This window comes from Meles meles, chromosome 4 (genome assembly GCF_922984935.1).
Source record: "Meles meles chromosome 4, mMelMel3.1 paternal haplotype, whole genome shotgun sequence".
Lineage (NCBI taxonomy): Eukaryota > Metazoa > Chordata > Mammalia > Carnivora > Mustelidae > Meles > Meles meles.
In genome coordinates, this window is record NC_060069.1 from 114,187,244 (window position 1) to 114,202,256 (window position 15,013).

At 34.5% G+C, this 15,013-nt stretch overlaps 1 protein-coding gene across 43 annotated transcripts in view; it reads left to right on the top strand.

Annotated features, from left to right (window-relative positions):
* Window positions 1–15,013, top strand: part of LOC123940940 (ABI family member 3 binding protein) — a 257,004-nt gene that overhangs the window by 214,065 nt on the left and 27,926 nt on the right. For all 43 annotated transcript variants that reach the window (XM_046003947.1, XM_046003948.1, XM_046003962.1 and 40 more), the window contains 2 exons: window positions 6,372–6,581; window positions 12,574–12,682. In XM_046003947.1, coding sequence (XP_045859903.1) covers window positions 6,372–6,581; window positions 12,574–12,682 — 319 coding nt within the window. The remainder of the gene's footprint in view (window positions 1–6,371; window positions 6,582–12,573; window positions 12,683–15,013) is intronic.

Below are 15,013 nucleotides of genomic sequence, written 5' to 3' on the forward strand. Positions count from 1 at the left end.
AGGTCTACGATCCATACCGTGTAAAATTTTGTATATGATACAAGATGTGAAACAAATCAGTTACCTTGCTTGTGGATATAAAATTGTTCCAGCATCATTTGCTGAAAAAAACTACTCTTTCCACTGAATTTCATTTCTGCCTTTGTCAAAAATGAATTGTCCACATATATGTAGAAATGTTTTAGCTCCCTGGTCTGTTCCATTGATCTATTTATCTGCCTTTACATCAATACCACCATGTTTGTGGTATTGGTATTGTATTGGTGATTCTGGGTACTCTGTGTCTACATATGAATTTTAGAATCAGCTTATCAATGTCTAAAAAAGTAGCCTGGTTATATTTGTATTAGAATTTTATTATATTAGAATTGCATAGGTCAATTGGGAAAAATTGACAGCCATACAACGGTTAAGTCTTCCTACTTATGAACAATGGTATATTTTACCATTTATTTAAGTCTTCAATTTTTCTCACCAGTGTTTTTTAATTTTCAGTGTACATAAAACCATAAAAATAGTATTTTTATTTAAATTTATAATTATTCATTGCTAATATGTAGAAAAATTAATTTTTATATAATGGTCTTATGTTCTGAAACCTTGTAAACCTTAGTACCTTTCATGTAGATCCATTGGATTTTCTACATACAGAATCATGTCATCTGAGAGTAAAGTTTTACTTCTTCCTTTCTAACTTGGGGACTTTTTTCATGCCTTATTATACTAGCAAGACCTTCCAGTAAAATACTGAATAGTTACAGTGAGATTGGGTATCCTTTACTTATTTCTGATTTTATGGAAAAAGCATTCATCCTCTCACCTGAATGTAATTAAGTATGATGTTACGTTATAGGTTTTTCATAGATGCCCTTTATTGGACTGAGAAATTTCCCTTCTATGTCTACTTTGGTGGTTATCTTAAATGAGTGTTAGATTATGTCTAATTATTTTTCTGTCTTTATGAAAATGATCATTTTTAATTAGTTTTTTAATATAACAAAGTAGTTGTTTTTGAATTTTCAACTTTTCATTCCAGGGACAAACTCTACTCAATGTATTCTCATTTTAATATGTTGTTGGATTTAATTTGGTAAAATTTTGTTTAGAATTGTATTCAGTGAAGAATATTGGTCAGTTATTTTCTTTTTTGTAATGTCTAGGTAAAGTTTTAGTTTCAGAATAATGCTGAACTCTCCTCAGTTTCAGAGCTTCAGAATTGGGATTGCTTCTTCCATAAATGTTTAATAGGGAAGAAGAGTATTTTTTTCTTTAGTTTTAGTAATTTTTATCTTCAATTTATTAGTCCATTTCATCCAAGTTGTCAAATTTATTGACAGAAAGTTGTCCTTAATATTCTGTTGTTATTTTAATATCTGTAGAGTCTATAGTGATGTCACCTCTTTCATTCCTGTTATTGATAAGGTGTAAGTTTTCTCTTTGCCTGATCAGTCTGGCTTAGTTTTATTATTTTTTCTTATCTGAAAAAGTCGACTTTTTGTTTCATTGATTTTGTCTACTTACTTTGATCTTTATTAATTTTTTCTGCCTAATGTTTAATTTACTCTGAAAGTAAAATATGTGTTCTTTGATTTTATTCTTCTCTTCTTGAATATGAAATTTAGTGCTACAAAATTTCCCCTAGATATTATTTAAGCAGCATCCAAAATTTTTTGTTATATTGTATATTCATGTTTACGCTATTCAGAATATTTTTAATTTCCTTTTGATTTGTTCTTTGACTCACTGATTATTTAGAAGTATATAATTTAATTTCTAAATATTTTGAGATTTTCTAGAGATTATTCTGTTACTGATTTCCAATGTAACTCCATTGTTATCACATGCTCTATAAGATATTTAAATCCTTTTAAATTTATTGAGACTTTTTCTTTTTTTTTTTTTTTTTTTTTTTTTTTTTTTTTTTTTTTATTTATTTTTTTTCAGCGTAACAGTATTCATTCTTTTTGCACAACACCCAGTGCTCCATGCAAAACGTGCCCTCCCCATCACCCACCACCTGTTCCCCCAACCTCCCACCCCTGACCCTTCAAAACCCTCAGGTTGTTTTTCAGAGTCCATAGTCTCTTATGGTTCGCCTCCCCTCCCCAATGTCCATAGCCCCCTCCCCCTCTCCCAATCCCACTTCCCCCCAGCAACCCCCAGTTTGTTTTGTGAGATTAAGAGTCATTTATGGTTTGTCTCCCTCCCAATCCCATCTTGTTTATGGTCCAGAATATGGTCTATCTTGGTGTATGTTCTGTGTGTACTTGAAAAGAATGTGTATACTGTTATGCCTTTTTTTTTTTTTTTTGGTATTCTGTTATTCTTAAGAGGAATGTTGTATTCGTTTGCTAGGGCTTCCATAACAAAATGCCACAAACGTGGTGGTTTAAACAACTAAAATTTATTTTCTCACGGTTCTGGAAGCCAAAAGTCTGAAATCAAGGTATCATCAGATTTGAGTTCTTTTGAGCCCTCTCTCCTTGATTGAAGATGGCTACCTTCTCACTATGTCCTCATATAGCCTTTCCTCTGGATGCACACATCCTTGTTGTCTTTTCCTCTTTTTGAGGGCACCAGTCACCATGGTTTAGAATCCCACCCCTATGACCTCATTTAATTTCATTTACTTTTCTAAAGACCCTAACTCCAAATAGAGTCACATTGGGAGTTAGGGCTTCAACATAGGAATTTGGGGAAAATAATTTACATAACCAGTATTATATAGATGTCAATTAGGTCCAGTTGTTTAGTTGTATTGTGCAATTCTTTTATATCCGTGGTGATTTTCTATATACTTGTTCTATCAATTAAAGACAGAAGAAATTGAAATCTCTGACTATAATTGTGGATTTATTTCTACTTACATTTCTATCAGTTTTTGCTACATTTCTATTAAAGGTCTGTATTTATATATAGACTTAAATTGCTTAGGATTCTAAGAAACTGATCAATTGATCCTTTTTCATTATAAAAGTATCTTTTCTGTTTATGGTAATACTATTTGCTCTGAAATCTAATTAGTTAATATTGCATATCCACTCAAGCTTTCTTTTGATAAGTGTTACCATCTATCTCTTCTTTCCATCCTCTTAGTCTTAATCTGTTAGTCTCTATATATTTAAAGTGTGTTTCTCATAGGCATCATATAGTTGGTTCTTGCTTTGTTATCCTATCAAATAATCCCTTCATTTTATTTTGTTTAGAACCTTATATTTAACATGACCAATGATATCGTTAGGTTTAAATCTATCTCATCTTGCTACTTGTTTTCAGTTTGTCCCTTCTATCCTTTGTTCCCCTTTTCCTCTTTTCCAGCCTTCTTTTAGATTTATTTTTAGTTGAAGTGTAGTTGACACACAATGTTACCTTAGTTTCAGGTGTGCCAACGTAGTGATTCAACTTTTCTACACATTATGCTATGTTCACTACAAATGTAGTTACTGTCATCACATACATTATTACAATACTATTGACTATATTCCCAATGCTGGACTTTTTATTTCCATTTTGTATTCATTCCATACTGGAGGCCTGTATCTCCCATTCCCGTTCATCCATTTTTGCCTATCCTCCCACCCCCGGCAACCATAAGTTTGTTTTCTGTGTTTATGGATTTGTTTCTGCTTTTTGTTTGTTTGCTCATTTGTGTGGATTTTTTTTCTAGATTCTACATATAAGTAAAATACAGTAGTCGTCTTTCTCAGTCTGACCTATTTCACTTAGCATAATATCCTCTAGGTCTATCTATGTTATTGCAAATCACAATCTCATTCTTTTTTATGACTGAGCAAAATTCCATTATATATATGTACCATTTTTCTTTATCCATTCATTTGTCGATGGACACTGGGGTTATCCCCGTATCTTAGCTATTGCAAATAATGTTGCAATAAACACAGGGTTGCATATATCTTTTCAAATTAGTGCTTTCATCTTCCTTGGGTAAATACCTAGTAGTGGAATTACTGGATCATATGATATTTCTGTTTTTAATTTTTTGAGGACACTTCATACTGTTTTCCACAGTGGCTGCACAAATCTATATTCCCACCAGTAGGACACAAGGGTTTTCTCCATATTCTCCAACACTTAGTATTTCTTGTTTTTTTGACTCCAGCTATTCTGACAGGTGTAAGGTGATACCTCATTATAGTTTGGATTTGCATTTCTCTGATGATAGTGTTGTTGAGCATCTTTTCCTGTGTCTGTTGGCCACTTGAATGTCTTACTTTGGAAAAATATCTGGGTCATGTGTCCATTTTTTAATTGGAGTATTTGTGGGTTTTGGTGTCAAGTTGTATAAATTCTTTATATATTTTGAATATTAAACCCTTATCATATATATCATTTGCAAGTATCTTCTCTCTTTCAGTAGGTTGCCTTTTTGTTTTGTTGATAATTTCTTTTGGTGTGTGAAAGTTTCTCACTTTGATGTAGTCCTGATTGTCTTTGTTTTTGTTTAACTTGCCTGAGGAAATATATCTAGAAAAATGTTGCTAAGGCCGATGTCAAAGAAATTACTGCCTATGTTTTCTTCCAGGAGTTTTATGGTTTCATATCTCAAATTTAAATTTTTAATCCATTTTGAGTTTATTTTTTGTGTATGGTGTAAGCAAGTGGTCCAGTTTCATCCTTTTGCATGTAGCTGTCTAGTTTGCACAGCACCGTTTATTGAGGAGACTGTCTTCCCTATTGTGTATTCTTACTTCTACAACTTCACAAATAGTGCGAGAACTTTACATTGGTATGGCAAATAGTCTCTCCTCCTGGCCTATCATTGTTATACATTTTACTTTCATATGTTAATATATCACACTAAATTGTTATTTTTTATGCTTAAATGGTAAATTATCTTTTAGAAAGAAATAATAAAATTATTGTGCCTACCTACATATATAGTTACTATTTTCAGTGCTCTTTATCCCTTTGTGTGGATTCATATTTCCATCTGGTATCATTTTTCCTTCTGCCTGAATGTCCTTTAATCTTTCTTGTAGTGTGTGTCTGTTGGTTTTGAATTCTGTTGAATTTTGAAGTTTTTGTTGGATTTGAGTTCTTTTGAGCCCTCTCTCCTTGATTGAAGATGGCCGCCTTCTCACTATGTCTCTCACTATATCCTATTTCACTTTTCTTAAAAAAGGATATTTCCACTAGTTATAGAATTCTAGGTGATAAGGTTTTTTCCCAGTGTTTAGAGACGTTGCTTTACTGTCCTCTCACTCTCATTCTTTCCACTGAGAGATCTGCCATAATCCTTATCTTTGTCCTTCTATGTACAATCTGTCTTTTATGCCTCCTTTAAAAAATTTTCTCTTTTTACCATTGGTTTTGTGAAACTTAATTATGTTAGTATAGTTTCTTCATGTTTGTTGTGCTTAGGTTTCTTTGAACTTTTTTGGATCTGTGGGTTTAGAGGTTTTATCAAATTTGGACATTTTCCACCATTATTTCTTTGAATATTTTTTTCTGCCTCTTTTCTACTCAGATACTAAAATTATATGTATATTATACTGCCTGAAATTATGCCACAACTCACTGATGCTCTGTTCATTATTTTTAATTCTTTTTTCTCTCCACTTTTATTTTGGGTAGTTTTTATCACTATGTCTTCAAGGTCACTAATCTTTTTCTGCAATATCATCTCTGTACTACTATTATCCTGTGTGTTTTTCATCTTACACATTTTAGTTTTCACCTCTAGAAATTTGATTTCAGTCTTTTCTATATCTCTCATGTATTAATTTTTTGACCGCATGGATTATAGTGATAATAATGTTTTTATTGTCCTTGTCTGATGACTAACATCCATGCAAGTTCTAGATTGATTTCCACAATTTATTTTTTTCCTCATTATGGGTAATGTTTTCCTGTTATTTCACCTTGGTGTGCTGAATATGTTTTTTCAATCTAAAGTATTCTTGAATTTCATCCTGGACATATTTAAATTACTTGAAACCACTTGACCCTTTTGAGTCTGGCTTTTAAGGTTTACTAGGTTAGGACAGAACTTTGTTTAGTGTAGGGCTAATTATTCACCACTTCTAAAGCAACACCCTCTCAAGTACTCTTTCCAATGCCCCATAAATTATGCAATTTAAAACATGCGCAGGGGGACCAAATAACTTATGGATATTAGCATAAGTTAAACCTATTTAGAAAATTAAACCAGCTACAACATCTAAATCATGTTTCTCAGAGACAGGAATTCTAGATTTTCACAAGTTTGAACAATGCACAGCACTGCTTTCATCTATCTGTTTATAATGTGAGACCAAATGTCTTCATACAGATAAATAGATTTGAGTTTACCTCCACCTTCTGTACACGCTCAAACAAAGCTAAATGTCAGAGTCCTCTCTCTCTCTTAGGTCCTCACGTGCGATACATCCAAAAACCTGAAAACAGGCCCTGCTCCATCACTGATTCTGTCAAACGGTTCCCCAAAGAGGATGCTACTGAAGGGAATGCCACCAGCCCACCGCAGAACCCACCCACCAACCTCACTGTGGTCACTGTGGAAGGGTGTCCCTCATTTGTCATCCTGGACTGGGATAAGCCACTAAATGATACCGTCACTGGTAAGATCATGGCATAAGGACTGATACTTTGGTGGGAAGCATTGATATGTGAATGTGGTACCTGGGTCAAACTATGTCCTATGAGGTATATCTCAGGTGTAGTGAGTCCTAGTAGAGCTGTATTGCCAGAAGTGTCATATGATGGGAAAAGATCATCTATGTCCTCATGATGGGTTTTCTGTTAATTTAATAGATCTTTTTAGGTTGCATTCCTTCCATCTCCTCTCAGAACTCTTTTTCACAGTATAAAGATAGATCTGATCTTTTCATTATCAAGAAAACTACAAATAACATAGGAGAAGTTGGCAGTGCTGATAATATTTAAACCAGTTTGCATTTCACCAAACTAATTTCTAGATTGACTTAAAAGTTTCCAGCAGGTTGAAAGTTATTCAGTTATTTTAGGGGAAATTTTTTTTAGAATTCTAATTCTGGTCATTTTTCTGCTCACCTCAGGAAATTTTAATTCTGCTATCACTCATCTAATCCTCTAAAAGTGACTGTGAAAAATAAGAAGGGAGTAATTCTTTGAATTTATTGTATGGGAATTTATTTCTTCATAGTGAACAGGTTAGTCAAACTAGAGAAGAGGGAGAAAAGATGAAGAGGCTGAATCAGCTTGAGGAATAAACCCAATAGGGGGATTACACAGTCTCCTGCTGTCCATGTCCTACTATGCCTGGGACAGGTAGACAGGCTCTAGAGGACCCTACTGAGAGGCTGTCAGGATGGAGAAAGGAAAGTACACAGGGCAAGTGGGGAGTGGGAGATTCAGCATCTGACAAGTTTTCTGTGAATAAAGAAGAAAACAGCAGTTATTTCTCCTCAGACAAAACTGTTTTGTCTGGGTGACTTCTACTAAAACAGCCTATTTTGCTGAGCTGGGCTTTTTTTTTTTTTTTATTTAACCATATTTTGTGAATTTCATTTTTCATGCAGGCCTTGCCTTTGTTTTGAGAAAGAATCAGCCATTGCTCATATTTCCTGGGGATTTGTCTAGCTCCACTTCTTCACTTGGGACTATGCCAGTAGGCACTACCATCCCAATATCTAAAAAACAATCTCTTGAGTATTGACTATCTCATGGATTAAAAAGTCAAAACTCCCAATTCATGTATTGTACTAATAAGAAGGAGTTCTCATGATAGACTGAAACTTAGTTTTCATAGAACCAAATGATCTGTAAAATTTCATTAGTCTTAAAGATGTGGGACATCAAGTTGGAATTGAATATATCTAATAATCCAGTACATCTAATACATATTCCCTTTGGTGTCTCAATATCTGATTTAACTTTTTAAGAGCAAAAGGATTTTCCTTTCTGGTTCATCATGTAACTTTTTTTTCATTGTAGAAACTTGTAATCTCCAAAAAATAATGAATAGGGTATACTTTCTCTATCTAACCAATTACATTTGTAACATTGTTACTAAATGTTAATGGGCTGCTTAAGATCTTTCATAAGATACTGGACTTATGATAACAATTTTCATGGAAATGGACTATATCTCTTTAGCTGCAATATTTTCTAGATGGAAATAAGTTCATATTTAATCATAACCTAGTGTATATTTTTTTTTAATTTTTTAAGATTTTTTTTTCCCATTTTATTTATTTTTTCAGCGTAACAGTATTCATTCTTTTTGCACAACACCCAGTGCTCCATGCAAAACGTGCCCTCTCCATTACCCACCACCTGTTCCCCCAACCTCCCACCCCTGACCCTTCAAAACCCTCAGGTTGCCCCAACCTCCCACCCCTGACCCTTCAAAACCCTCAGGTTGTTTTTCAGAGTCCATAGTCTCTTATGGTTCGCTTCCCCTCCCCAATGTCCATAGCCCGCTCCCCCTCCCCCAATCCCACCTCCCCGCAGCAACCCCCAGTTTGTTTTGTGAGATTAAGAGTCATTTATGGTTTGTCTCCCTCCCAATCCCATCTTGTTTCATTTATTCTTCTCCTATCTCCTACCCCCCCATGTTGCTTCTCCATGTCCTCACATCAGGGAGATCATATGATAGTTGTCTTTCTCCGATTGACTTATTTCACTAAGCATGATACGCTCTAGTTCCATCCACGTCGTCGCAAATGGCAAGATTTCATTTCTTTTGATGGCTGCATAGTATTCCATTGTGTATATATACCACATCTTCTTGATCCATTCATCTGTGTTGGACCATATATCCTAACAGTCTATTCTATTTTTTGCACTGTTTATTTTTAGTGTTTTATTAAATACCACTTGATTTCAAATGTAATCTTTTAGAAACCAGCAGATTAGGTAATGCAGAGGTTAATTCTCTCAAATCACTGGAAATTGTTTCATAAGAAAGGATTGAGAACAATTGCAAAAAGAGAGTGAAACATATTCTTTATTCCCTGAGTTGGCTTCTGTCAGTAATCTGTCTTTTAATTGACAGGAATGTATTACCTCTAATGAATACATCCAAATTTGGTTGCTTCTACATGTCCCTTCTACATTAAGGTAAAAATAGATACACCTAAGAAATTGGTCATAGCCTGGCCCTTTAAGTTAGTTATGAGGTAGTGCTTTGTGATATGCCAAGAGCATACCAACAAAGATTTAAATCCCAGACTGGCTGTGTTCTAAATATGCAAATTGAGTATGCAATTAATCTCTTTGCTTTAGTTTCCTTATTTGTAATAACAATAATAATTCCCACTGTTATCAACTTATGAGGATAATTTTTTAGAGAAAGAGGAGGAAAGAGCAGAAGGAGATCTTTCTTTTTAAAAGATCTTTTCTTTTCTTTTTAAAAGATCTTTAAATCTTTTTAAAGATTTTATTTATTTATTTATTTTAGGGAGAGAGCTTGAGCTGGGGGAAGAGCAGAGGAGAGGGAGAGTGTAGGGGGGTGGGTGAGCCATGGGGAAGAATCTCAAGCAGACTCCCTGCTGAGCATGAAGCCCAATGTGGGGGCTCAGTCACACAACCCTAAGATCATGACCTAAGCCAAAACCAGGAATTGGATGCCTAACCAATTGAGCCATCATGCACCCCCGATGAGGATAAAATTAAACAATGTAAATGTGCACCATGAGTCAGAAGCTATTAAATTAATGTTTGTCAGTAGCAGCATTAGTAGGACTGGTAAAAACAGTGTCACCATTATTATTTTCATGCTCTGTTTTCATGGCCAGACTCTAATTTTCCAACCTTTATAATAAATGGGATTTTTTCTGTTAAGTAAATTTTCTCTTAATAAGGTAGTAATACCCTCTGAAGGGATAAAATACCAAATTATTCAGTGTTAGTTCTTTATAGATACTTTATATCTTTACTGTTAAGGAATTTATAAATCCCATATTTTAATTTTTTTCCATGTTTTAAAGTAAGAAATATGGACACATACTAAGTGGTTGTCTTTGCCTTCTGAAATATACTCAGAATATGGCTATGGATATTCATTCTAAACATTAATATTCCATTTTTATGGTGTTGGTGGACTTATGAAAAAGTTATGATTGCTTTAAAGCATAGCAAATGAATATTTTGTAAACCTTCATTACAAAACCCAAGAATATACATTCAAAAGCCAGAATTCTGAGAGAAATTCTAAATGTATTTTTATGAAGGTAAATTCTATATCGATTTTGAAAACTTGGATCTTTCAGGATAAAAATAGTATTAAATAAACATTTAAAAATGAGTCAAAAGAGGGGTGCCCGGGTGGCTCAGTTGATTAAGCATCTGCCTTTGGCTCAGGTCATGATCTCAGGGTTCTGGAATCAAGCCTCACATCAGGGAGGCTACTTCTCCCATTCCCTCGGCCTGCCACTCCCCTTGTTTGTGTTCTCTCTCTCTCTCTGTCCCTCTGTCAAGTAAATAAATAAAATCTTTTAAAACAAAATGAGCCAAAAGAAAATTAGAGGAGATATGTGGTAAAAGTTTCTAGTACTAAGAGCCTGGGGTAATATTAAAAAGAATATTACACAGTCAATGAGAAGTATCCTAAGCCTAAGATGTTTTTTGAAAATGGTTGCTTTCATGCATAGTCAACTGCAGTGTGATATAATTTTTTCTTTGGGTGACTAAGAAGCACTTGAATCTTTCCAATTGGCATCTTTCCAATTTTTGTATCTTTCAAATTTTTGTATCAAAACACAACTCAGGGATAATAGGGGATAACAAAAGCAATAGCAATAATAGGTACTACCTGTTGAAAAAAAACATGCAAAATACTATTAAGCACTTTCCATATATTCCTAATTTAATCCCCACAAACAACACTATGAAGAGATATTATTGACATTTTATAGATGAAAAAACAGACCGAGATCAAAGCAAGTGACTTGGTCTGTTTCTTTTCATTGAGTCATAGCATCTCCCTTTCTTTTTTTTTTTTTTTTTTAGGAGGGGACTAACTAGCCTGCCCCATGCCCTTTAATAGAAAAGTCATGACATAAACAATGAATTCTGTTACGCTGAAAAGAAATTAATAAAAAAAAAAGAAAAAAAGAAAAGTCATGAGTGTTTTGGGTCCTTCATATCAGAAACACATCTAACCCTGTATCCACAAGCAGTTTCCATTTTTAAAAAGATCAATTTTACTTACATTTTGATTACTCCCGTCTTTTTCTAGTAAATATTGCTTCACAGCTGAGAAAAAGATATAAAATGGATATATTTGAATTCAGGGCCCTACCCTTGCCTCCCTTTCCATCCTCTGTAAGAACAGAGAGCCAACTGAGAGATGGATTGGGAATAGAACAGTCTGAGAAAGGAATACCAAACACTAGCCATTAGTCCTTTGGTAGCTGTGCTAATGTGTCCAGTACAATGGCCATTGTCTTCTGGTTTAATTTTGTGAATTTTTGGAAGGATGGCCATATGAAATTATTAGAAAGAGCTATCCTCCTTTTTTGATTTTTATAATATACCATTAAAACTCCTTCCCAAATTGAAATTGGTTATTATGTCTTCCTGAGCCTTTCATAATTTTAATTTTATTTCCAGTCTCCATCTCTCATCTCTGGTCTCAGTGCTAATAGCAGAAATCCCTAGTGACTTGCCATCTCCTTCGCAGCCTTCCCACTTCCCCTGATGGCTGACCACTTGTGTATTTGGAGTGGGGTTTGTTGTTGTTTGTTGTTTTTTGAGTTTTTAAACAAGTTTAAAAACTTGTTTAAAGTTTTTTGAGTTTTGACAAGCTCTTCATGATCTTGTCACATACATTAAACTAAACCCCAACTGAGGGCAGGGAAAAACAACTAACAACTTTATCAATTATGTTCTTAATCTGAAAGTCTTTCTCTTAATTAGTCCTGCAAGTTCATAGAAACATGCCTCTAAGTGACATTTATGGAGATCTCTATGCAAACTTAAAGGTCATAATTTTTTAAAAGGATAATTATCCACAAAGCATATGTAAGCAATAGGTATAAAACTTTTGTAACTTACATAAGCAGTAGGTACAAAAATCCCATAATTCTGTAGTTCTAAATAATGAACTGTCATTCATTATTTGGTTAATCATCATTTGCTGCATGATTTCAAACCCAAAGTTTTTGGTAACAGCACAATGAATGCAGTGGCCTTTTCCCCAGCTATATAATAAAGCTCCATACAGAAGAAAACATGGCTTCTACTCAAGTACCACTTCTCATACAGTGTTTTCCTCATACTGAGCATTCCAACAAGAGCAGACAAACTGATTTGCCTAGCAACATCATCGGTAACTGGTTCAAAGCCACCATGGGAGTGTTATCAGTCTTCACAGTTAGCAGGCCTTCATGTTCCAGTAAAGGGAAAGCAGAAATGACCAATGAGCAACTCCCAAAATGCTTTGGGAACTTCATCATCCACTAACTATCCCCATCCCGGAATTGCTAAGTGTAAAATCAGTACTCCTCAAGGACTGCAGGCTAAATTGCTCACTTTTATGAGAGTGATTTTATGATGCTGTTTGTCTTAAGAATAATGAAATCAGCCAGGATGTAAAGACAAATATTTGTTGGCTTTTTCGCTTTTCAGAATATGAAGTTATATCTAGAGAAAATGGGTCATTCAGTGGAAAGAACAAGTCCATTCAAATTACAAATCAAACCTTCTCCACAGTAGAAAATCTAAAACCAGATACAAGGTAAGCCACCTGTGCTATTACGGGTGAATTCTGAGAGTGTGAAAGTCATAACAAAGGAATGAAATGACATCATCTGTTTTTGTCTTACAGGACAGTCTAGTTTGCATTTCATTCTTTGGCTTACTGTGCATAGCAGTAGATACCTCTAGAGTCATGTTTTGCAAATACGCAAGTTATTGGTGGGGACACAAGAGCTGACGAGGTGGTCTTGTAAGTTAGCACTCTAGGTGAGAACATTGAAAAATAGAAGGTCGTTAATACCAAATGTTGATAATTAAGTACCAAAATTCAGGGAAGTAAAGTTTTGTAGACCAGACACAACTGGCATGTGTATGATGTAAACTCAATTTGAAAACAAGAATTTGGCTGCCATGTTGGCAAGAGGAGAGCCAGGAAATAAAAGCTATGTAACGGATATAGATGAAAGTTTGTGATAGATAAATGCTTCAAATAACTACAGACCATTCCCAGGCATAGCAGTCCCTTGCTTTTGGGATTTTTTTATCACAAACAAATGAGAATCTATTTTTGAAAACAGAAATATATAATATTAACAATACAGTACACAACTTTTCTTGGCATCTCCTATTAAACATTTGTACTAGGTTGTTTATATTACTGTGTGGTTTTGTCATTTCTTTTGAAATATAAAATACCCAATATTTTGTCAGCTCATATTGCAAGAAAAATAAGGGCCTTACACGCTTCTAGAAATGTAATAGAGAAGGTTTTTTTTTTGCTTTGTGTTGTTTTGTTTTGTTTTACATGGATAAATCACCAAATTTACTGTTCAAGGAGATTCTCGAATGATACAGCCAAGAATTTCCTTAATAAAGACAATGTACTAAACCCATTTATCACTCTCCGGAAATCAGTTTCTTTTCTCAAACTCCAGAACACTGTTTGGTAAGCTATCTATGCATTCAGTTAAAATGAAAACATCCTCACATCTTAAGTTATAGTAAGCCAAGCAAACCAGATCGCTTTTCAGAAAGACAATCAGGAGTTTTTCCATATTGAATATTTCATAGCTTGATAAAGTTTCTTGGCATTTAAAAAGATCAGTAGAGGCAAAGATTGGAACTCCAGCGTTAGAAATTTTTTCATAAATTTTACTTATATCTCCAGTTGTCATCAGTTGATTGAATTGAACCAGGTATTGAATATGACACACAAAAGAGCCTTTTTAGTTCTGATAGCAAAGAAACTCTTTTAATGTTTTCAGGAAAAAGAGAAGCATCTAGTTCATTCTAGAAGGTTTGCTGTGTATAAACTGTAGTCTTATACTGCAAATAGAATACTTTCCACAAGCATTTTTTTCTTTAATGTTCTCTATTTTAAGCTGTAATATGGAAAATTTTACAACTGCTAATTTTTTAAAGGCTATAAGTTAGCCAAAATAAGCATGTATTTTAGTAAAAGCCCATTTGATGATCTTGGTTCTGTTTCCTTAGGGAGATTAACAGGGAGAGAGAGACTATTTTTATCATAATTATTTTAAGGAAAGAGTAAAAAAGAAGTTGTTTAATTTGGCCTTTTTAATAGGTGGATTTGAGCTTACAGAATGTAAATGTTTTACAGTTTCTTGCTTTTTATTCCATTTAATACATTGAAAACCATTTTGAAAAGCATCTAATTTCTAAATGTTCATTGTGTTCCTTTTCTGAATTAGACAATCCTCAAATCTTCTCAGAGTTCACCTATTAGTCATGATCAGAAGTAGAAAATAATTTTTTCAGTGACATTTTTAAGCCTGACTTGTTTATAAAAGATTTATGTTTCCATTCAGCTAACATTTGTCAAGTGCCAACAGTGTGGTTGGTGTTGTGACTACAAACATGAATTAATGTGGTGCCCGCCCTTGAGGAGCTTGAGGAAGTAGGGTAGTAACCGATTATTAGTAACCGATTATTCTACACAAAGTGGTGAGAGTTCTGGTAAAAATATATACAAGTTGCAAGGGAAGCCCAGAGTGGGTGGCACTTTACAAAGTCTGGGGAAGTTGGGAAGACTTCCTGGAGTAGGTGACAACTGGGCTGAGACTTGAAGAATGTATAGGAAGGAGTTAGCTGGGTAACTGTAGGAGGGAAAAGAAATACCAGAGAGCATAATCCATGTCCATGCAGAGGCCCAAATGACATGGTTGTGTGCATTGAAGAGTCAGCGACTTTCACCAGTGAAAGGGGTGAAAAGTGGACGGAGGCAGTAAAAGCAACAAGAGGTGGAGGTGAGGCTGTGGAGGGCCTTCTGTGCTAGATCAGGAAACTTGGTCAATAGAAGGGGAGACCCAGGAAGATGGTAACTGGGAATGGCTTGCTCCAAGTTTCATTT